We start from the raw sequence: 25,219 nt of genomic DNA on the forward strand, positions 1-25,219 counted from the left end.
CTCTCATAATTGATGTTTCTCTCTCTCCCTCTCCCTTCCTCTCTGAAATCAATAAAAATATATTTTTTAAAAAGGACTCTTAAAATTTAATAATAAGGTACATGCTATATTTTTAAAAAGGGCAACGATTTAAACATATTCTTCAGCAAAGGAGATAGTCAGACACCAAATAGCCACATAAGACAATATGGTTAGTTTTACTAGTCGTTACTTTTTAGGAAAATATAAATTAAAATGACAATGAAATAATGCTATAATACTACACACTTATTTTAATTGAAAAAACACAAAAGGACAATACTAAGTGCTGACAGGATGTATAGCAAATGGAACTCTTATACATTGCTGGTGATAATGAAAAATGATACATTAACTTAGGTAAACAGTTAGCACCTACCATACATTCTATTCCTAGCTATTTACCCAAGACAAATGAAAGCATATGTCTACACAGATTTTTACAATCAGATTTATTGAGATATAATTTATAAAAAAATTTATCAGTTGTAAATGAACAGTTTGAGTGTTATAGATAAATGTTATAGCAGTTTATTCATATTATCCTAAAATGAAAACAACCTACATATTCATAAACACTGTGATACATCCATATAAAAGAATTAACTCCTTATACATGGATGTATCTCAGAAACATTATGCTAAGAGAAAAACCAAATTAAAAATGTAATATATTGTATGATTCCACTTATATAAATTCTAGAAAAGGCAAAAATACAGAACAGAGAGCAGATTGGTACTGCCAGGGACTGTGGGTGGAGAAAAAAGGGAGGGGGACTGATTACAAAGGATCATGAAGAACTCTTGGGTGATTTAAATCTTTGGTTTCGTGATTGTATTGGTAATTACATGACCATACATTTTTTTAAAAAAAAATCAGTGTTTACTTAAAATTGATTAATTTTTGTGTAAATTATTTCTCAAGTGTGATTTTAAAAATTTATTGAGAAGAATGGCATTCTTTCCTATTTTTGCAGATCTCCTTAATGTCTTGCTTAATAAAAGATATCTCAATTCTCTTTTTAAAAAAAAAATATATTTTACTGATTTTTTTCCAGAGAGGAAGGGAGAGGGATAGAGAGTTAGAAACATCGATGAGAGAGAAACATCGATCAGCTGTCTCCTGCACACCCCCTATTGGGGATATGCCCGCAACCAAGGTACATGCCCTCGACCGGAATCGAACCTGGGACCCTTCAGTCCACAGGCCAACGCTCTTTCCACTGAGTCAAACCAGTTAGGGCGATATCTCAATTCTCATACTAACTTCTGCACTTAAACTGTTGTCCTGTGTTATTTCTCTGAAAGGATATGAAAAATATCCAGTCTGTGAGAAATGTTATTGAAAAGAGGAAGAGTGTTTCAATAAATGTTTTAGACAATTGTAGGTATTCTTTGATACTACACTAAAATATGGCAGTGTTATTTTAGAAAGGTTAATTACAGTAGAATTTGAAATTACATTAATGAAGGTTTTGTACTTTAATTACATTAAAATCCTCTGTCAGGCACTTTGAATGGACCTTTTATCTGTGAATTTATAACATCATTTGTTGGTTATTTGGAAAATATTGGTTTATTGAGGTCCAAATGTTTGCATATTTCATTTACCCTATCTAATAAAGAGGGAATATGCAAATTGACCATCACTCAGCCACAAAGATGTAGGCGCCCATAGCCAGAAGATGGTAGTGCCCAGTCCCCTCAGCCCCGCCAGAGTTCTCTAGTACTTTTAGCCCCGCCGGGGGGGTGGGGAGGTGGGGGGGGGAGTGGCAGGCACGCGGTGTGGCTGGATCTGCCCTCAGCCCCCAGCCATCCAGGGCTGGCCTGAGGTACAGGCAAGCCTCAGATGGCGGCTGCCCAGCCGCCTAGGGCCACCCAAGGTTCAGGTAACCAGGGATGGCCGAGGCTTGTGCTGCCGGCAGCGGCAGCAGCAGAGGTGTGATGGGGGCATTGCCTTCCCCTGATCACGGAGTTGCCTCCTGTCCCTGAGGGCTCCCGGACTGTGAGAGGGGACAGACTGGACTGAGGGCCCCATGTCCAGTGCATGAATTTTCATGCACTGGGCCTCTAGTATATAATAATACTAAAAAATAGCATTCCTTGCCCAGCCGGTGTAGCTCATTGGTTGAGTGTTGACCTGTGCACCAAAAAGTTGCTGCTTCATTCCCAGTCAGGACACATGCCCAGGCTCAATCCCCCGTGAGGGGTGTGCAGGATGCAGCCAATCAATGTTATCTCTCATCAATGTTTCTCTCTCTCTTTCCCTTTCTCTCTGTAAAAAATTAATTAAAAACATATTTTTAAAACATAGCATTCCTTAATATCACTACCCATCTCAACAGGAAAGTATTGGTTAGCTGGCAAGCTCACAGTGGTGGATGTAGCAGTATCTCAGTAGTGTCAGTGGAGAGGGGGTGAGTGTGTCCAATCTTGGAAGAGCTTTGTTTTGGTCTTGTACACCCCTGGGTTTACAGGCAGAACCAGAAACATCTGGCTGTAAAAACTGTTCTAAAAAAGAGTAATTAAGGTGGTCAGAGAGTGAAGGGCTTGACTTGGCACTAGAAAGATTATGGCATTTCAACTTGAAGAGGCAGAAAGGGTGGTATGATTCAGGTATTAAAAATCTTGAAGAATATGATTTGGTTGAATGTGGGCTTATTCATCAGTTCCCACAACTATTTGAGCCACTTAAGACTTTTAAGAGGTAAATGCAGGGCATCTAACTAGCAGAATGGAGATTTTAAACTCTATAAAGTACTCCTTGCCAAACGGCAGAACTTCTAAAATGAGGTGAACGATGAGTTTGAACAGGCTTATTAGTCACTTGAGGTCCAGAGCATGAAATTCACGCACTCGGTGGGGAGGGGTCCCCTCAGCCCAGCCTGTGCCCTCTTGCAGTCCAGGAGCCCTCAGGGGATGTCCAACTGACAGCTTAGGCCCCCTCAGCAGTCAGACATCCTTAGTGCTGCCGTGGAGGCGGGAGGCTCCCACCACCACCACTGTGCTCACCAGCTGTGGGCCCAGCTTCTGGCTGAGCGGTGTTCCCCCTGTGGGAGCGCATTGATCACCAGGGGCAGCTCCTGCGTTGAGCATCTGCCCTCTGGTGGTCAGTGCGCATCATAGTGACTGGTCGTTCTGCCATTAGGTCGATTTGCATATTAGCCTTTTACAATATAGGATAGTCTCTTCGCATTTTTCTTTTTTTCCTTTTGTGATGAAAGTATAGTTGACATACAATATTATGTTAGTTTCAAATGTACAACCTAGTGATTCAACATTTATATATCTTATGAAATTGCTTTTTGAGCAGTGATGATTGGACTTCTTGGGCTAAAGCCAGAGCAGTGGCTGCCATTTACTTTTTGGTTTCCAGCCCTGGTGTAGGAGTAATTAGATTTAAAAAAGAAAATCTTTTTTAATCCTGGGATTTTATTGCTTCAGAAGATAAAGTCATTAAGCCTCCTTGGCTGTTAATGAGATTACTTTAGCAAGTTTCTTGTATAACTTAAGTTCTTAAACCCACAATCCACAGGTACACAATGGAGTGGCCTTACTAGGAAAACGGCCTACACCTGTTCTAAATAAATTCCAGAGACCCCATGGTGCTGTTGCCCTAACAGAAACTACTATGGTGTGAGCCCATTTATATTTTTTATTCTGGGGAGGTGAAGCAGTACAAAATAATTACCCTTAAATGCATAGAGTTAAATAGGACTTGAAAGATCACTTAGCTTGTAATCTTAGGATCTCACTTTTTTCCAAAAAGCTAACTTTCCAGTAACCTTATGGCCAACTTTTATTTCTTTTGCTGAAATTTTAACCAGTATCTTACTTAAAATTTACTGGACACTTTATAACTCAGCACCTTGGTTTAGTGGGAGTTTTCATACAGATACCATACACATAAACATATTAAAATTAGGAGCAGTCTCTCCCTAGTGGCTAAAGACCAGTACACTTATTGATCAGGAATCCCATGTAATAAAGAGTGAATATGCAAATTGACCCTCACTCCGTCATGTCACAAGGTGGGTGCACCCACCTTGAAGGCAGGGTTCCCATAACACAAGATGGCTGCACCCACAGCAGAGGTGGGGGTTCCCGTAACGAGTGACCAGCGGGGACCTGAGGCTGTGCCCCCCGCCTGGTGGGGCTTGACAGGGAACCTCAGGCCACACCCCCCACCCCGGGCCGGGTGACCTGAGGCCACGACCCCTGCCCCGGCACCGGGCTGGGGGACCTGACGCCGCACCCACCACCCTGCGGGGCTTGAAGGGGGACCTCAGGCCATGCCCTGCGCCTGGCGCTGGGCGAGGGGTCCTGAGGCTGTGCCCCCCTACCCAGTGGGGCTTGACGGAGGCCCTGAGGTTGTGCCCCCCACCCAGCAGGGCTTGACGGAGGCCCTGAGGCTGTGCCCCCTGCCCGGTGCTGGGCCTGGGGACTTGAGGCTGTGCCCCCTCGCCTGGCTTGGCTTGATGGGGGTAGGGCTGGCTGGGTCTGGATCTCACCTAATGGGTGTGGGGCTGGCTGGGTCTGGGTCTCGCGTGATTTCAAGGTGCATGCGAGTGGGCAGGGACTTGACTCTGGGTTTTGCAGTGTGCCCCAGACTCTGACAGGAGGAAGATTTTCATATACATTTTACTAATTTTCTTTCATCTGACACTTCTATTATAGAGAAAGGGCAAATAGCAATATTAAAATAGTTCCTCTAATGAATTCCCTTTTAATGTGCATGAATTTCGTGCACTGGGCCACTAGTATTAAAGTAAATGTGCAAATGGAGGTAAACCTGGCTCCTTCCACAGTGTGGGAGGGAAGTCATTTGAGCCTTCCTCAACCAGGATTTTGCTTGTGTAGACAAGAATTTTCCATTGTCATTGTTAACCTACATTTACAGAGCTGTAGCATAGCTCAAAGGCAGTGAATGGCTGGAATACAGGAAGGGTAGCCCTAGAAAATGCATAGTTTCCCCTACACCCAGGTATTCTTAGTATTGTGCTTTAGGGGAAATATAGGTTACTGTATGAAACAGTTTCAAGACTTTGTTTTAAAAGAATCATTTGCAGTATGATTATTTCTAAAATGTATTTTTTCAGGATTTATGACATTTTGAATCATGGCTTTAGTGTTTACAGATGCTAGATAAGTAAAGTGCAACCTCAGCTATTTGAGCCACGGTTCAGGTCACAAATAGACGTCCTCAAGTCATGCTGTAACAATGGCTGGCTACTCTTTATTGAGTAAATTAATACATATTACTAGAGGTCAGGCTTAAATTATTTTCAGAGGTGTTACAAGGTTGATATGGAGGAAATGGCTTAGATTGCTAACGGGGTTCTGATAGGAAATACGCAAGTAGTGTAAAGGGAAAAAGAAGGGACTTGAAATGGATATTTTTTGTTTTTATAACCCAACTTTCCTAGAGGCTTCTGGTTTTATATTTAATTAATATTCATCTTAGTATTCTTTTGTGTCTTTGAAATTAGAATGGTGTCTTAGAAATTAGCATGTGTCTTTTGGATATATTTAAGGTAGCATGTCTTGGCCGGTGTGTGTCAGTAGTTAGAGCATCAGCCCATGGACCTAAGGGTCATGGATTCAATTCCTGGTCAAGGGCATGTACCTGGGTTGCAGGTTTGATCACTGACCCCAGTCAGGGCTAGTGTGGGACTCAACCAATCAATGTTTCTCTCTACTCCCCGCTTCCTTCCTCCAATGCACTCTTTAAAAATCAAAGGGAAAAATATCCTCCAGTGAGGATGAACAACAGAAAAGAAAGCAGTATCTTTCATGTTCTATCAAAACCCTTTCTGGAGTATGGGGTTTGGGAAGAAACCTACAGTAACGAACTAGGACCGCCATGTTTCCATGTTTGTTGCTGAGGAGGGGAGGAATTAGATAGGAAAGGCTTCCACAGTCTCCCAGCACCTTGTATCCTTGGTGCTTGCCAGCTTTTTCATTTATTGCAAGTGATTCCCAAGGGTGCTGTTCTTGAGCGAGCATGTACACTTCTTGATGGTTATAGATGTATAAGTTTTATAGTCTTAGCTTTACTGAGAAAATCTTTTTAATTTCAGGTAAAAAACATCAGAATGAATTTCAGCTTCTGGTGGATCAGGCCAAAAAAGGATACAAGAAAACTGTTGAAATGTCAAAAAAGGATACAAGAAAACTGTTGAAATGTCAAAAAGAAGATGAATCTACAAAAATGCTGTTCCCTGTATGCCTGGGTAAACGACTTTAATTAAAAACAGAAATAATGTTGAGTTTCACTATTCATTTTAATATAAAAAGAAAATTAAAACAAAGAAATTTACTTTGTACTTAATAGATATTTGACATGGGAAAAGGTATTTTTAGACTTAAAGCAGTTGTTGAATATCAGCTAGGTTTATAAATCTGGGAAAAATGGGAGGATGTCCTGAGATACAGTTTCTAAAAGTTTCCTTTGCCCTGGCTGGTGTTCTCAGTGGTTAGAGCATTGGCCTGTGCACGGGTCTTGGGTTTGATTCCTGGTCAGGGGCACATACATACCTCGGTTGCAGATTCGATCCCTAGCTCTGGTGAGTCGGGAGAGGCAACCAAGTAATGTGTCTCTCTCAAATCGATGTTTTTCTCTTTCTCCTCCACCCTCCCTTCCTCCACTCTCTAAATATTGTTATTGGCCTTTTGTCTGTTAAAGTTCTTTGCCCATTTTTTTAATTGGGTTGTTTGGTGCGGGGTTTTTTCTCGTTCTTGAGTTTTAGGAGTTCTTTATACTGGATATTAATGTTTTATTATATATGTGATTTGCAAAAGCATTGCATGGTAGTCTTTTTTTTAATATATTTTTATTGATATCAGAGAGGAAGAGAGAGGGAGAGAGAGATAGAAACATCAGTGATGAGAGAGAATCATTGATTGGCTGCCTCCTGCACACCCCCTACTGGGGATCGAGCCCGCAATCCAGGCATGTGCCCTTGACTGGAATCAAACCCAGGACCCTTGAGTCCACAGGCCAGCGCTCTATCCACTGAGCCAAACCAGCTAGGGAGCATGGTAGTCTTTTTGCTTTCTTAATAGTGTCTTTTGATGCATCTAGGTACTTGATTTTGAAGAAATTCAATTTATCAAATTTTTTTGCTGCCTATACTTTCGGTGTTCTATCCATGAAGCTGTTGTCAAATCAGTGTCATGAAGATTTTCCTAAGAGTTTTATAGTTTTAGCTTTTACATTTAGGTTTTGATCCATTTTGAGTTAATTTCTAAGTATGGTGTAAGGTAAGGGTTCAACTCATTCTTTCAGATGTAGATAATTCAGTTTTCTGAGCACCATTTGTTAAAAAGACTGTCTAAAAGACTATCCTTTTCCCATTGAATACTCTTGACATCCTTGTTGAAAATCAGTTGATCATATACGTGAGGGTTTATTTCTGTAATCTCTATTCTATTGGTCTATATGTCTATCATTATGCCAGTAGTATACTTTTTAATTATTATAGCTTTGTAACAAATTTTGAAATTGATATGAGTCCTACAGCTTTCTTCTTCCTTTTCAAGGTTATTCTGAGTCCCTTGAGATTCCATGTGAATTTTAGGATGGATTTTTCTGTTTGTAAAAAGTGCTATAGGGTTTGCATTGAATCTAGAGATTGCTTTAGTTAGTTTTGACATCTTAACAATGCTGTCTTTGAATCATGAATGCAGGATAATCTTTCATTTATGTATCTCTTCTTAATTTCTTTCAACAATGTTTTGTGTTTTCAGTATGCAAGTCTTTTGCCTTCTTAGTTAGATTTATTCGTATTTTATTTGTCCTAAATTCTGGTGTCATTTGTAGGTTGCTGCCTGAGTATATACCTCATGGTCTTTGTGAGCAGCTTAGATTTGTTCATGTGGTTGTTAAAGGATAGTCTTAGAAAGTTCTTGAGCTCCTGAGAAAACCTGGCTTATTATCTCAGATTTGGAGAACAGTTTTGTTTATTGGTTGAATCTCTTGAAAATGATTGATTGCTTGTACTCAGGGGTTATGTATTATACAGGGTGGGGCAAAAGTAGGTTTACAGTAAGTATGCAAAAAATTTATTCTTGTATTATTTCTTCACTATATTATTCTTCATATGAACAACTGTAAACCTACTTTGCCCTACCCATATGTGTATTGCACATAAATACTGCTCTCTCTCGGGTTCACAGATGAGTGCTACTGGTAGGTTGCTATGCATGAATGCGCAGGTCTGAGCGAGGTGGGGAGTGAGAGAGAGAGGAAGACAGAATCACAGACTGACTGAAAGGCTGCGCTTTGTATGGCATCACACAACTGCATGTACTGTGTAATTTTTGCTCTTTAGAATAAACTTGCTCATTGCCGCGCAAAAAGGTTTTAACCTTTTTAAACCTAAGTTTAAAAAGATGTGTGTTCTGTCAAGTAAAATCTTCATTTATTGTGTTGCGTGTCTTTGGGGAAGTTGGATGTCGGAGCCTCATATTTGGGGGCTCTAATTTGAAGTCCTCTTTGGACATTTATGGACAGATATGAAGGATAACTGACTTTCAAAGCCCACAAATTGTTGTATGATGTTTGTCCTCAAGAGGGAATTTGTCTAATAGAAGCTTATTCAATGGGAAGAAGTAAGGGGAGATTGTAACACAGGTGCAAAAATAAAAGAGTTTTAAGTTGAATAGGATTCTGTTCCCTGCTTTGCCAATGTGATTGCATTCTCCTGGCCAGTTGAGTGACATGATTGCCTGGGTTACTGGGTGATTGATTCCTCTTAACATGATCTTGGGTATCTCTTTACAAGGGGTTGTCCTCATTAGCTTCTTGCTTCCTTTCCCCAGATAAGCATTAGAGGGTAATGATTAGACTTATTGAAGGTCAGGCAACATCAGGAGCTTAGTTTTAGAAACTGTACTCTTGTGACATATGATGTTCTCTAGTATAACAAAAACTTATATAATTATTTATGGAAAAATCCTGACTCTGGACTTTGAAAGGTTGTGAGGGTTTTTGGGGAAGAATTTGTCTTATTCTTTTTCCATAATTTTTCTCCTTTTAATAAAACCTTGGCAGTTCTTTTTGTGTCCTTTGTGAAAGGCCACTTGCCCCTAAAACACACTGGAGGAGTGATGTGCGAACACTCTGCTCTCTGTGAAACTCATGAGAGGGGGCACTATACTGCTAGCACGCACAGCTTGCACTTAAACTGTAGTACTGCCTCGGGTCCTGAATCTAAAAGGGCACAATTGAAATCCCAGCGGAGTTCTGAAACAGGCTGTGACGGAGAGTCCTGAGCACTGGAGAATTCTTCACTGGTATTATTTTCTGCACTCACATTTGTAGTTATTTGGTTACTTGTATACCTTCTTGTGACATTTTTGCAAACCTCGTGTCTCTATCTGCAATAAGAGGCCTCAGAAATTGAGATTATGACAAGGGGTGCAGAGAAATGAGACAAAATATTTTTGTTTGATCCAAAGGTATTGGATGAAACAAAAATATTGGATATGTCTGATTAGTTGTTCTTTTCCATGGTGAATATTAGATTCATTATAACAGATTTAGTTAAATGTCCAGATAGATTCCCTATCCTATAGTAGTCAGTGACAAATATTGTGATTGTTTTATTACTTGAATCTTTAATCCTTTTTTGTTTTGCTTCTTAAGTTTATCAGTGTTTTCTGGTCTGTAAATATGCTGGAATTCTTTAGTAATACTGTAAATAGAAGCTGCATTAGAATACAAGGTTCTCCCCACTCCTGGTTCAAATTTTGTTTTTAAATTAATTAATTTGGTAATACATGGTGTGGACAATATAATTAGATGGCTCCATTGTAGTGTAGATTCTGATTCTCTGGCTGTCACTAGAGTTTTGGAATCAATGTTAAATAAACTTCTATTTTACTAAGTACAAATAACATTAAGTTTGTGGAAATAATAACTCTGCAGAGGTTGTAGATTTTAAGGTACCCTTAACTGTTTCCTTTTTTCATTTTAGAACAGGAAGATAATAACATGAAATTACCAGATATACCCTCAGTAATAAACCACTTCCCTCAGCCAAAGCTGGACTCCCCAGGGATATGTGAGCCCGACAGACCTGATGACTCTTCCAGCTGTACTGATATTCAAGAAGACGCTCTTTCTTCATCCGAATCAGATTCATTCAATAGGTAAGAAACTCATAGTCGTTATTTTAACTGTCTTATTTCCTGTGCATGCTAAGATAGCACACATAATTAGAAAATAACTCTGAGGCATAATGCAGTTCCTCAGTCACCTTTATTGCATGGTAACTTTCACAGTGACAGTGGGCCGTGCGTGGGAGAGTGTGTGCAGCAACCCTAGGGAGGCTTTATTTTCTACTTTGTAGCCTTTATAACCCTATTTTTCCTGGAGTTGGATAAGAGAGTATGATAGGCAATGAAATTTTTGTCAAGATAATGAGTGAAGGAGGTAAAGATAACTACACTAGAAAATAGTGATGACCAGAAAGACAGTGCACAGAGTGAAACAAAAAAAGAATTTGTTCGCAAGAGGACAAATTGAGCAAGTAGAATCAATGGGGAAACTTTAAAAATGAGAGATTTGGAGGTAAGTCATTTTCCAAATGATTTCTTAAATGCTATTTAGCCCTAGCCGATTTGGCTCACTGGATAGAGCATCGCCCTGAGGACAAAGGGTCCCAGGTTTGATTCCGGCAAAGGGCATGTAACTTTTGGTTGCAGGCTTCTCCCTGGCCTGGGCCCTGGTTGGAGGGTGTGCAGGAGGCAACCAATCGATGTGTTTCTCTCACATCGATGTTTCTCTCTGTCTTTCCCTCTCTTCCACTCTCTTTAAAATTCAATGGGAAAATATCCTCAGGTGAGGATAAAAAAAAAAGCTATTTTTAAAAAGATGAATGTGTTGTTCCACTTATTTATGCATCTAGTGGTTGAATTTTTTTTTTTTATTGTTGAAAATGTTACATATGTCCCCTTTTTTTCTCCCATTGACCCCTTACAGCCCACCTCCACCCCTGCCCCTGGCTTTCACTGCCCTCTTGTCTGTGTCCATGGGTTATGCATGTAAAAGATGAATTTTTAAAGGAGGACAGAGGTTAATGTGTGTGTGTACACACCATTTTATGTTCTGGCATTTCACTTTGTATGATAAATACTATTTATGTTTCTACCTCACTTTATATATACTTTTTTTTCCCCAGTGGATGCAATGTTCTGTTGTGTTTCTGTACCATAATTGACCAAACTCTTCAAATGTAGTTGGATATCTACATTTTCCCCAATATTCTACTTATATACCCACTGCTGTGGTAAAGCTCTCCCTAGGTAATTTTTTATATTTGTTTAATATTTAAAAATTGTTAATATTTAAATATTAAAAAATTTAATATTTAAAAGTGCTCTAGAAAAGCGATTTTCAACCTTTTCCATCTCATGTTACATATGAGATGTGATGTGTTTTATAATCAATAAGACAGGTATAATCTCAACTACAGTCCATGTGTCAAGTAGTTGCTCTCAGCGGGTTGTTGTGATGTACTTGCCTGTGTGTGTGCATCATGGCTCTCCTCATTTCATTTGAGTTACATGTATTGTTAGCATTACATTAATTTTTCATTTAAAATGTCTTCAACAAAATAATGAAACAAAAAAGTTACAGTGTATGAAAGTCACAGAGTGCAGCAGGGCATAAATTTGATGTTAGCAAGGTAGTACTCATCATTGGATGAATGACCACAATTCCATAGTTTCTTAGAAAACAATCAAGGAATTTATAAGAAAGAAAGATACCCAGGAGTAGATTTTTGAAATGCAGCATCTGAATATTAAGTCCCTGATTCACTTCGAACATAATTTTATCCCCTAGTTAAAAGTTCCTGAAGTAGGTTATAATACTGGTTGGTGCCAACCCAGCAGAAGTCTGTCACAAAGTATAGTCATGTTAGTGCCAGTGTTATTTAGTGATTCTAAAATCTAGTCAAAAGAGGTACCCACTTGATTACAGTAATTAACATAGAAATCAGAAAGAGAATTCAAAGTGAAAAGGGACTCATCAGAACCAAATGCTGTTAGTCAAATCAGCATATCAGAGATAAGTTATCTTTATCTGGTCCATCTTATTAGTAATATTTAGGCATGCAACGGCAGGGAGATGGGCACTACATTTAGTGGTTTTGTTGAGATCTTTTCCAACTCTAAAATTGGTTAAGAGTATAACGTGTGTGTGAGTATGTACTCTCTACCATACTCACATAGTATATACCACACACATATATACAGAGAGAGAGAAAGAGTGAAAATCTGAGGGAATGATGAGTCATTTTTTGTAGAATTGACATTAAAATTTTGAAAAATATTAGAGAGGCCTTGTCCATAATCAAAGGAATTTGTTTATACTAGGAGACTTTCTAAAAGAAAGATTTATACTTATGATTTATTGATCAAAAAGGTGGTAGCCAGAGGTGTACATGGTGTGGTGAATATGGGTCTCATTTATTTCAGTCAATTAGTTTAGGATCAACACAGGTATCTCTGCTGTGGTGTGTTAGAGAACATGGCCTCATGAAGCGAAATCACAAAGAATAGATAATTCCACTGCTTGGTAACCATGACCCTTCTTGCAGATGCCAAGTGTTGGTCATAAAAGAACCTGAGCCAGGTAAGGTGTGAATGAATGCATTTTGACTCTTCACAATTCCTGGCATAAACAATCACCTCTTCTCTGATGCTAAGTTAGTAGCAGCAACTTTGTGTAGGAAGTCCAACATGGGGGCAGGCACAGAACACCAGACACTTTGACAGAAAGGCGAATTAACCATTGGTCATGTGTTTGATATATTTTGGTACAATCTTTTCTTCACTTTTAGTATTTTTGGAAGCACTCTCTGTCCAGAATTCTTAAGAGCAAGAGAGCAAAAAACAGAAACATGGGAAGAAATCTTATTACTACTATATGTTGGAAAATTTAAGTAGTTAAATTTTAGCCTTTCCTAAGTTGTGAGCAACTTGAAGAATGATGGGGAAATCTTAAGAGAAAAAGTGCCATTGTTACATTCATCTAAGGCAACAGTTCTCAACCTGTGGGTCGCGACCCCTTTGAGGGTCGAACAACCCTTTCACAGGGGTCGCCTAAGACCATCGGAAAACACATATATAATTACATATTGTTTTTGTGATTAATCACTATGCTTTAATTATGTTCAGTTTGTAACAATGAAAATACAACCTGCATATCAGATATTTACATTACGATTCATAACAGTAGCAAAATTACAGTTATGAAGTAGCAACGAAAATAATTTTATGGTTGGGGGTCACCACAACATGAGGAACTGTATTAAAGGGTTGCGGCATTAGGAAGGTTGAGAACCACTGATCTAAGGAATATTGAGGTACTGGTACTACCAGCCTATTAAGACCAAGCTGAATTTCTCGATTACTGAAAAAACGGGAGACACTATCTTTATCATCAGAGTAGCCTCTGAGAGCCAGAGGGCAAAGTTGAGATGTGTTGCAGTTTTGAAGTTTGGTTTCAGACAGGTCTTTTAGAGCAAGTCTTGGTTAGGATTGGGTAAGCCTAGTAGTTCAGAATTGGTGGATACAGCAAGATGAGGATTTTGAGATGAGGGGTTCAAAAGGTCCTGTGGGTATGTCCTTTGATGCTTTCTCTTGAGAAGCTGATGGATCTTTCAGGAAGCTTTTGTCTTAACAGTTATCTTCCTGACAAGAGTGTCTTGGATTAGTAGTTATATTGATGAAACAGTGGATGGTAAAGTCTTCTATTGTAGACAGGATGGTGTGTGTTTTCTACAAACACTATTGGAGTGCTAAGAGTGCTACATGTATTATGTCATTCAGTCCACAGGCAAACCCCACCTTAGAAAGGTAGAAATAAAAGGTCAAAGGAGTTGAATAAGTTGCATAGTATATGTCAATACAAGGATTTGAACCCAGGTCTAGTTCTATTTTGAACCTCAGAGCCCAGGTTTGTTCTCCTGACTGATAATGATGCTATGGCCAACCTGCCTTGCTCTTAACATTCTTGAAAGAGTAGAAATATACAGTTCTTGAAATGGTTTGGTTTCCTTAGAAGCAGACCTGAGACAAGGATTGAGTGGACATGGTTAATTTGGAAGGTGAGGGAACCACTATAGGGTGTGGGGATGTGAGACAGGAAAAGGAAGATAGCATTTAAGGGGGCCATGTTTTTAAACCAGATGTCACTGTGAGCAACTGGAGTTTAATTCTCTTGGGAACTGGGAGCTGGTTTAAAACATACCTGAATTACCCGACGCAAGGGTCAAGGGGCAAAGGAGTCAGTTATTTGATTGGGGCTGCCCTCTGCTGCGTCTAGCCTCCCCTGCTGGCAACAGAGCCGACTAGCAGTGAGAGGACAGCTCAGACAAAGGCACCGACAGTTGGAAGCCAGGCCTGCTACACTGAGGGGTAAGGACTCGGGGATAGGAGCAGGGCACCCAAAGAATCTGCCAGGGCAGTGATTCCAGCTGAAGATGGGGAAATGGTTTGGGTTTGCATATGCTTTATGAATACAAATGGGTTGCTGTAGGCTTTTGCCTGTATCTCTAGGCCAAGAGAATGCAGGAATGTATGCGGGCATTCCAGAGCTCATTGCACCTCTGTGCCTGCCAGGATGGGAAAAGCTATGTCTAGGGCTGATGACGAAGTGATAGCTGAGCAAATGTCAGGGATGGGGCAGAGGAGAAAAGGACAGATTATCCAGAAAGCTCTGAGGCAAATGGCTCCAAAAACCGATGGAAGGAAATGTGCTTGTTGATGAGAAACAATTTAGTTTTAAGCCTTGTGTGACGACAGACCAAAGTGTGAAATAATTCATCATCAAACTGAAGTTTATCGACACACTAGATGAAAATATCTTGGCCTTGGGCAGAAAATCAAAGCATAGAACTACCCATAGTTCTTTGGTTGTCAGTAATGTATTTTTATTATCCTGCTTTGTTTCCCCTTCACAGAGGTAAGAGCACTACTAATGGGCTTTGTGTATGTGGACATCCTCTCCCGCTTGTGGAGTTGCTCAGTTGGGTATGGCAGATAGGCCTGCTGGTTTTGTTTGTTTGTTTTGGGGTTGTTTTTTTTTTTTGGAAAAGCTTAAGTACCTTATTAATGGGTGACTTTTAACCCTCCTTGGACATAATTTTTTTTTAAATATATATATATTTTATTGATTTTTTACAGAGAGGAAGGGAGAGGGATGGAGAGTTAGAAATATCGATGAGAGAGAAGTATCGATCAGCTGCCTCCTGCACACCCCCTACTGGGGATGTGTCCACAACCAAGGTACATGCCCTTGACCGGAATCGAACCTGGGACCCTTCAGTCCCCGGGCCGACGCTCTATCCAGTGAGCCAAACCAGCCAGGGCTCCTTGGACATAATTTTTAAAAGGCCAGCTCTGCCCTGGCTGGGTGGCTGGGTTGGTTGGAGATTTGTCCTGTACACCAAGAGATTGCAGGTTTGATTCCTGGTCAGGGCACATAACTTGGTTGCGAGTTCATCCCCGGTCGGGGTTCATGGCGTTCGGGAGGCAACCGATTGAGTTTCTCTCTCTCCCTCGCTTCCTCTCTCTCTAAAATTAATTTAAAAAACCCAAAACATATCCTCAGGTGAGGACTTAAAAATAAAGAAAAAGAAAGCCAGACTTCTGTTTGGCACATCTAAGGGTAATTATTTTTAAATGTGTGTTTTTTTACACAGAATTGCTTCCTTATGCTTAAGAATTAGGAAGTAGTGTTTTGAAGTGTATCTATCTATACTATTTGATTTGTACTGATGTGTGAACCTTAAATATTTCTCTAATATATATTTGCTGAAGTTTCTCACTGACTTATTTCAGATGACTTTTCTCTATTCCTACACATTTGTAGTTTAGCATCATTGTGTCTGTCATGTTTGTTATGTGTCCAGTCTGGCAGATAAGAATCAGGTTTCTCACTGTTGCAGTGGGAGATTACAGACAAGTAAGATGAACACTGTCCGTGTGGTACTAGATTGGAGACCTTCATATGAACTGATGTTCAGCTTAATAGAAATTCAGATGGATAAGTATGGGAATATTGATAGATCTGTGTGTATAAATTAGCTAGTATGCACACATGTAGCTCCTTATGCTGTCAGCTGCCAGGGCCAAGCAGCAAGGGTTCACAGCTGCACTGGGCACACCTGGGGCACTAATCTTGGTCTCTGACAGCTGTCTCCAATATACGGAGCCAGTGCTTCTTGGAGAAAGACTGATTCCATGGCTGGGGCCTGAAGCAAGGAAGTGCTAGAAAAAGTAAGAGAGACAGAGATGGCAGGGGAAAGGCATAAGGAAATGGAAGGAAAGGGAAAGGAAAGAAAAAGAAAACAAAAACACCACAGCCTCTTCCTTAGCCAGGAGATAACATCAACAGCAGTGCCATGTTGATGCATGTTGTCCTGAGCTGTGATGGGAATGACACTTTCCCGCTGTGGTCTTCCTCCTCCAAACTCAGCAACTTCAGTCAAATTGTGAGAAAAACATCAAACTCCAATGAGGGTCATTCTACAAAGTACCTGACTAGCACTTCTCAAAACTGTCAGGGTGATCAAAAACAAGGCGTGTCTGGGAAATTGTCACAGTCTAGAAGAGCCTAAGGCGATACCACCACCAAATGTAATGTGTCCTGGGCGGGTCCTGGCACAGCAGAAGGCTTTAAGTAGACTGAAGAAGCACAAACAAGGGTGGCATTTTGTTGATAATAATGTCATACTGTTGCTTCATTGGTTGTGACGAATGTGTCAGACATTAGTCTGGTGTGGGATGTTAACAATGGAAGAAACTGGGTGCAGGGCATATGGGTACTTTCTGGAGTATCTGACACTTTTCTGTATTTTTATTTTATTTTAAAATAAAAACTTCATTTAAAAAATATATTACAACATCAAAATAAAGAGGGATATTACTGTGAAAATATTTAAAGAATGTGCTCAATTGCCCTAACTGGTTTGGCTCAGTGAATAGAGCATCGGCCTGCGGACTGAAGGGTCCCGGGTTCGATTCCGGTCAAGGGCATGTACCTTGGTTGCAGGCACATCCCCAGTGGGGAGTGTGTAGGAGGCAGCTGATTGATGTTTCTCTCTCATCGATGTTTCTAACTCTCTATCCCTCTCCCTTCCTCTCTGTAAAAAATCAACAAAATATATTTAAAAAAAAAAAAAAAAAGAATATGCTCAGTGTTGGAAAACCAAAGTCATCAAAATGTTATTTTCTGAAGCGGTAAATTGGGTACTGTTTCTGGGTTGTAGTAAGTTTACTTATTAAATATTATTTTTTTCCTTTCACTTAATATTAGATGTTACATTTAGTCACATAGATTGATTAATTAAACCCTGTTTTAATGCATTCTATAAAGTCTATTATCATATATATTAAAATTTAATCCAAAATGTAGCATCATGAGGGAAGTATTCTATTTTCTTCCCTATTGTCTTATTTCTTTTAAATCAGTTTTGCTTTTTTGCTAATGTTTTTACTTTATAGAATGATTTCACCTGAGAGGGTGTGACCCAGCCTTTGCATTTCATCATAAGAGACAGTTTACAATGTGCCTCATCCTCGTCAGTTAGCATGTTTTTATTAGTGAATTTATACTTGCAGAAGTGATCCTCCGAGAACAAGGTGAAAGTACAAATAGTTTTATCTTTTCTCCAGAACTCATTGCCAAAGGTTATTTGCTGTTAATAAGGGTGTCTTTTACTCTTAGGCAGTTCATGTTGGCACCTTGAGTTTTTTGTTTGTTTGGTTTTTTTTCATTGTGCCTTATGTTGGGTAATCTGATTATCTTTACAGTAGCTTTTTGTTATTGTTTTATAATTCTTGGTTTTTCTACTCTGAGTCAATCCTAGGTGGTAAATATTTTTGTTTTACCAAGTTCATGTACTCCTATGATGTAAAAGATCCTCTGTAGAATTACTCTGAGCCCTTCAATTTTCTGTATCAGAAAAGAGTTTTAAAATTTCAGTGGGTAATTACTTGTGTATCTAAAATGCTTTGCAGAATTTAGTAGTTTCTTCCAGGGTCCACTCTTACTAAATGATACCTTCTTTTCGTGGCTCATAGCCATGTCTGATCATCACCCATGGTGTGATGTTCAGAGTTTTGATTGGCATGACATGGTAATACTTCCTTAAAGTTGAGTTTTTTTAAACTATGTTTTCCCTTTTTAGTTTTCAGACATTTTGTAAACTACATAGGAATTCTTGTTCCATATGCTTTTGCATATATTTGGCTTGATTCATGCAACAGATATAATCTTGATTGGTTCAGAATTCAATTCTTCAATTAAAAAAAAAAAAAGAAATAGGCAAGAGTGTATTTTTCAGAATGCTTTGAGAAGAGTAAGTATGAGGCCTTGAAGGAACTACCAGTTCCTTCTAAATGTTAGACATAAAATCAATAATTATTTTGTATCAACACTCCCAGACCCCCAGATGTGAGCAGCCAGTTAAGAACTTTCTCTAGTTTTTTGTTAAAGGCCAAAACCAGAATTCTTTTGATTTTGTTTAGGAGAATGAAATAGAAATGACAAGTAATTGATATATTATGCTATTGGGATTTTGTATTTTTAATCAGTTGATCAAGTTTATAATTTATTATAGTTACCTTGGAAGTTAAAATCAGAGCTTTTTTTTTTTTGCCTCTCACTTTGTACTCCTTTGCTTTTAAATCAGAGGAACAGATGTTCTGAGGTCTCTTTAGAGACCTTCAGAACCTAAGAAAGGATATTAGGATACAAACATTTTCAAGTTGGAAGGTACCTCAAGAAGTCACTATATATAGTAACTTCATAGCACAGGTAAGGAAATGGAGGCCTAGAGAGGTGATGTGTCATTCAGTGAATACTGTGGAAAGCAATACATCTCAGCCCAGGTCTTTCCCCATTGCAGTGTGAGCTACATCAGAATGTTTGTATCAGGTGCCATTGCTTCCTTTATTAGCATTTCATTTTATTTTTTTAATTGATCTTTATTGTTGAAAGTATTACAGATGTCCCCTTTTTTCCTCATTGACTCCCTCTACCCCACTGGAGTTGTTCAAAATATCAATTAGACATGGAATTGCCATATGTCTGCTTTCCCTGAGATAGGCTGGTTTCTATTTCTTGTTTTGGCATCATTAGCCACAGCTCCCTGTGGTACTCTCCAGAGCGCCCGGGTTTAGATGGTAGATTTTACGGTTGCCTTGCTGGAAGAACAAGCAGTGTTAGTTTGTACATCTTCTCTGTTCTCTTTACTCCCACACAGATGGTCACATTCTGGAACATGGGTACATATTAGATCACTGACTTTGCTTACTTCTATTGATTTTACCACATAACGTAGTGCAAACTGTTTTTGTACCTAAGAGAGACTCGAGTATTAAAGCATGATAGGCCTCAAATGCAGAGGCTTGTTATTTTTTTAAATAATTTTGTAGAAGTCAGTTGTCAAACCCTTTAAGATTTCATTAATGTGTGCTTAAGTATGCTTCTGTTGCTCTAGATAGGTACATTTTATTAGCCATTTGTAATCTGTGTGGGTAATAATACAAATAAAAAATTAAAAGTATGTATCAGAACTTGAAAAGTTGGGATAAATACAGTTTGGGAGGGATAAATATTTTTCATACCCTAGACCATTTAGTCAAGTACTTCATTCATGTGGAAACTGAGTCACGGAGGCTCAGTGTCCACTGCCTAACATCCAGCAATATAAAGTGGTTTTAAAGTTCTTCTTGAACAGATGGTAAGACCCGAGTTTTGGGGTCTGAATTTTGACTTGATACTGGGTTGCTGTGGTTGGTGGCCAGCACCACATTTGCAGAGCTGAATGTGCACTGTGTAGATGACATAGAAGTTGGCTGGCTGTGCAGAAGATATGCCAAGCTCATCATGAGCTTCATGCCTAGCCTCTTGATCCCTGATATCAAAGAAAACGATAATCAAATGAAAGCTTCTTAAGTGGTTCAGGACATTTCCATCACTAAGATGTTTCTTGTCTTTTAATTTGTTTCTCATTATGGGGCTGCGTGAATGTAACCTGTGAATAGGATCTTGTTATCTTTTAGTATTGGGGTTTTATTTGTACCAATCATTTGTGCTGCTGACAGTCTAAAGAATAAAACAAAATGAAGCTTCATGATTTTGTCCCCTGCCCATTTAACTTGAGAACTTGATTCAGTATCTAGTTCTAGCTGTGACAATTTAGCTGTCTATAATAATAAAAGCATAATATGCTAATTAGACAGGACAGCCGAATGACCTTCCAGACGACCTTCCAGATGAAGCTGGGGCTGCAAGGGTCGAGGCAAGCTGCCGCAGCTGTGAGGGCCGATCCCCTTACATGAATTTCGTGCATTGGGCCTCTAGTTAAAAATAAAATTTTCCTTACGTTACACTTTCAGAGTTGATAATCTTTTGTTTCTCAAATGTGTCTGTTAATCATAAACAAATGTTTAATTATATCTCGAAATTGAATTTTTTAGAGAACCAAGACTCGAGTGTTTGGAGTTCACCTAGTGTCCTTTTATTTCTCTTTCTTAAAAAACAACAACACACAGTACTTTTTCTTCACTTTTTATAAGAATTTAAAGTGATTGACCTAAAAGGTATGCTTTTCTTTAATACAGTGTTTCCCAACCCTTTTCCTTGGCACATAGAAAATGATAGTATTTGTGTGTCATAAAGAAATGATGCTGGAGGCCAGAGGTGCCTGCCCAGGGAGGCCAGTTAGGTTTTTGGGGCGATCCATTCCAGGGGTTATGGTGGAGTGGGTCAGGATAATAATAGAGAAGAGAGAAATGGGGGAGTGGGAAGGGATTGAGGCTATATTTTGGAAGTAAGATTGGCAGAATTTGCAGATGGTTTGGCTATGGTGTGCAAGGAAAAGCTCAACCTCAAGGATGAGTCCTAAAGCTTTGGCTTTAGCAACTGGGTGAATGGTGGTACTGCTTACTAGTAAGATGGGGAAATTTGAGAAGGTCATTAGAAAGTTTGGCCAAGGGGTGGGGGTGGGTCGTATAGGTAATCAAGGGTTTGTTTTGGGCCTATGAGGTAACCAAGTAGAGGTGTCAAACAAGGAGGTGGATGGGAGGTAAGGGGAGAAAGTAGGGCCAGAGATATTCATTAGAGGCATGGTACTGGCAGAGATCGTGTAGCATGGGTGTGTAGAAGAGGGAAGGGCATCTAGGACCATACCCTCTCTGCCTCCAACACTTAGAAGAGACTGAGCAAAGGAAATAAACTACTGGAGAATGAGGGAAAACAAGACATTGCCATATCATGGAAGCTAACAGAAAAAACAGGTGAAGAGGTCAAGTAAGAGAAGGCTGGAGAAGGGACTGTAGATTTCAGCAATGAACAGGTCATAGCAGGTGTGGTCCCGAGTGGGTTTTGGGTAGAAGACTGACTAGAGCCAGTTGAGGGGGAAATGTTAAGGAAGAGAGGAGAAACAGTAACTACTGACAACTCTCAGTAACTTGCTGTGAAGGATAGTGGCGATTAGGTCCATATCTGGAGGGACTCAGGGAACTAAGGAATTAGATGGGGAAAGTGATCAGGATGGGGAGCTAATTGAATGAGTGAAGTCCTGAGGAGGCATCAAGTGTATCAAGTGGAAGAATTGGCCTTTGCTAAAAGCAGGCTTGATTCATCCCTGGTAATGGCAAGGAAGACAAAGAAGTTAGTACTCGTGCAGGTGGGAGGTCTGATGCAGGCTTGTTCCTGCCTAGTTGCTTTTGTTTTCTTAATGTAGGTAAGGCCTGATTACCAGCTGAGAGTAGGCAATTTGAGAAAGTCTTTTTGAGAGTGGGAAACGGAACATGCCAGATGAGTCTTGAAGGATCATCTGGTAGTGAGGGTTGCCTGTTTGAGATTTGCCATCAAGAATTTTAAATGAGATTACTAGTAGTCTGTAGATGAAGTCAGATAAATAGATGCTTGGGGTTTTTCTCCCAGCATGTTTTTCCCCAGTGTGTTGCTGGTGTACAGCTCAGAATAGGTAGTTAATTGGGGTTAGCTGGGGTGCCTGCACTGATTACAGGGGTACCAGAAATATGATTTTGGATTGCAGCCAGAATTGAAATTAAAATGTAATAGATGCTTGCTTTGGAATTCTTTTTTATCAACTGAGAAAATTTTCAACTATGTAGCTTTAAAAAATGTTTAACAGTACAAATATAACAGTACAAATGTTTGACAATGAAAGAAGACATACTAATACATTCTTCTCCTTTATAGCAGTTTAATAGAACCTTTTTAAAAACATTCAAGAATAGATACTCTTTTTGTCTACCTAGAGCAGTGGTACTCAACCTTCTGGCTCTTTAAATACAGTTCCTCATGTTGTGACCCAACCATAAAATTATTTTCGTTGCTACTTCATAACTGTAATGTTGCTACTGTTATGAATCGTAATGTAAATATCTCATATGCAGGATGGTCTTAGGTGACCCCTGTGAAAGGGTTGTTAGCCCGCCAAAGGGGTTGCGACCCACAGGTTGAGAACCGCTGCTCTAGAGACTGAGAAGGAAGGATCCCCAAACCCAATAGAGAAATGGGCAAAAGTCATGAAAGAGAAATACAAATTAATTCTTTTTTCACCTGTTAAGATTGGCAAAAACCTTAACATTTGCTAATATGCTGTAGCATAAGGCCATGGAAACACTCCCATTTATTGCTGGTTGGAGTGCTACATGATAAATCCCTAAGGAGGGGAATGTGATGAGATCAACCGAAAGTACTATTGTTTTGTCTTTTACCCAGTATTCCAGTGAATTTTGTCGTACAGATACATCTGTGCTGCACACATACAGAAATGACCTATATACAGGGCTATTCACTGAATTTATAACAGCAAAAGAGTGAAAACTCAAGTTTTCATTTTCAGGGGCTGGTTGATTAAACTCCAGTATATGCACACAATGAAATACTATGCGATTATTAAATGAGGAAAATTTCTATGTACTTATATGGAGAGATTTTCAGCATCCTGCCAGGTATATAATAAAAGGCTAATATGCAAATTGACCAAAGGGCGGAAAAACGGGTCACTATGACGCGCACTGACCACCAGGGGGCAGGCGCTCAATGCAGGAGCTGCCCCCTGGTGGTCAATGCACTCCCACAGGGGGAGCACCACTCAGCTAGAAGCTGGGCTCATGGCTGGTGAGTGCAGTGGTGATGGTGGGAGCCTGTCCTGCATCCGCGGCAGCGCTAAGGATGTCCGACTGCCAGCTTTGGAGCGGGCCTAAGTCATTGGTCAGACATTGTCCGAGGGCTCCTGGACTGTGAGAGGGCGCAGGCCAGGCTGAGGGACCCCCCCCCCCCCCCCCCAAGTGCACCAATTTCATGCACCGGGCCTCTAGTTTGCTTATAAGTGAAAAGAGCAAAATCCAGAATAGCATAGATCAGTGGTTCTCATCCTTCTGGCCCTTTAAATACAGTTCCTCATGTTGTGACCCAACCATAAAATTATTTTCGTTGCTACTTCATAACTGTAATTTTGCTACTGTTATGAATCGTAATGTAAATATCTGCTATGCATGATGGTCTTAGGCGACCCCTGTGAAAGGATTGTTCTACCGCCAAAGGGGTCACGACCCACAGGTTGAGAACCGCTGGCATAGGTAGTCTTTTTTTCCTAAAAGGGGAGGAAATGACGTATACTTACATGTTTAGTTTTGCATAAACACCAGAAGAATAAGCAAATTGGTAAGTGATTATTTGTTGGAGACCTGGGGGAAATGGTGAAGAAGTGACACTTCTCAGTATACATCTTTTTAAATATATTTTTATTGATATTAGAAAGGAAGGGAGAGAGAAAGGATGATGAGAGAGAATCATTGATCCGCTGCCTCCTGCACACTGACACCCTCCCTCCCTACCCCTCCACTCTCGCACTCCCCATGGAGCCCGCAATCTGGGCATGTGCCTTGACTGGGAATTGAGCCGTGACCTCCTGGTTCATAGGTTGATGCTCAACCACTGAGCCACACCAGCCAGGCTCAGTGTACATCTTTTTATGTCATTTTGATTTTGAACCATGTAAAGGTATTAACCTACTTTGTACAAAAAGTAGATGCTTTAAACTGTTTTGGAAATCATCACTATCTTCACCAATGTCATTGTTATAAATTGGTAAATAAAGTTTGCGGATGCAGGCAGAAAGGTTTGACAAATATATTAGTGTGGTTTTGTAATTTAAAAAAAACTTTATAATTGCTTTTGGAAGGTTGACACATTATACTCGGTTTTTTAATGTTAAGAATGTGATATTTAATGAATTTAATGTTGCCACAAACCCTTTTTCTATTAATACACACTCCTGTTTTGTATTTTACTATAACCTTTTGTCTGGGAACATTTATGAACTTCAAATTACTCCTGAAAGCTAAATAGTTCATCTTGTTTCAGGTGGTAAATTTTGTTGGTTGAAATTTTTTAGAGAAAATGTGGGAACATGGAATAGTTCTTCCATATCTTTTGCTCTTTTGAAGTGGTATTTTGGATGAATGGGACATTGTTCTGAGGGGATGTATCTTCACCTAAGATACTATGACATCAAATCCATGAAATGGTCTGTGTCCACGAGATCCGAGTACCTCGAGTCATCTTTGCTCCACTGTGCGAGTTCAGCTCAGCATGGTTTTGTGCTTGTTTGTGGAATTTATTTCCCTGGGCTACAGTTTCCTCATTGATAAAATACAACGATAGTTTTTTGTGTTTTTTTTGTTTTGTTTTGTTTTTTTCCTATAAGGGCAAGTCTAAAAAGCAAATGAGATGATCATATATATTATTAATGAATTGAATATAAACTAAGTTGGTTTTCTGGTTTCATCTCTTTTTGAGGACTTAGTGTGTATTACTTGATAAATAAGTTCTTTCTCTTATATTTTTCTTATATTTGAAGATTTCTTCATTTATCTTTTCTTAGATCTAGTAGAGAGCAGGGAAGTGCCTTGCTTTATTCATGAACCTTGTCGATGTTATCTGACAGAACCTCACTGGTGAATACATAGGAGAAGGTGGTACTCTGAACTCTGTGGATTAATAGCATTTTCTGCTACCACTACTTGAAGCAACATGATGTAATAGAAAGAAGACGAGCTTTGCATTCACTTCCCTGTTGTTGTTTTTTGTTTTGTTTCTTTTTTTTAAATTTAAATTTCTCCAAGCCTTTGTTGA

At 39.6% G+C, this 25,219-nt stretch overlaps 1 protein-coding gene across 2 annotated transcripts in view; it reads left to right on the forward strand.

Moving 5' to 3' along the window:
* RAD18 (RAD18 E3 ubiquitin protein ligase) overlaps positions 1-25,219 on the forward strand; it is an 89,442-nt gene that overhangs the window by 48,011 nt on the left and 16,212 nt on the right. For both annotated transcript variants that reach the window (XM_070391534.1, XM_070391535.1), the window contains exons 10-11: positions 6,099-6,251; positions 9,999-10,173. In XM_070391534.1, coding sequence (XP_070247635.1) covers positions 6,099-6,251; positions 9,999-10,173 — 328 coding nt within the window. The remainder of the gene's footprint in view (positions 1-6,098; positions 6,252-9,998; positions 10,174-25,219) is intronic.

Source organism: Myotis yumanensis, unplaced genomic scaffold (genome assembly GCF_028538775.1).
Source record: "Myotis yumanensis isolate MYYU_CA2020_CCGP unplaced genomic scaffold, mMyoYum1.0.hap1 SCAF_14, whole genome shotgun sequence".
Lineage (NCBI taxonomy): Eukaryota > Metazoa > Chordata > Mammalia > Chiroptera > Vespertilionidae > Myotis > Myotis yumanensis.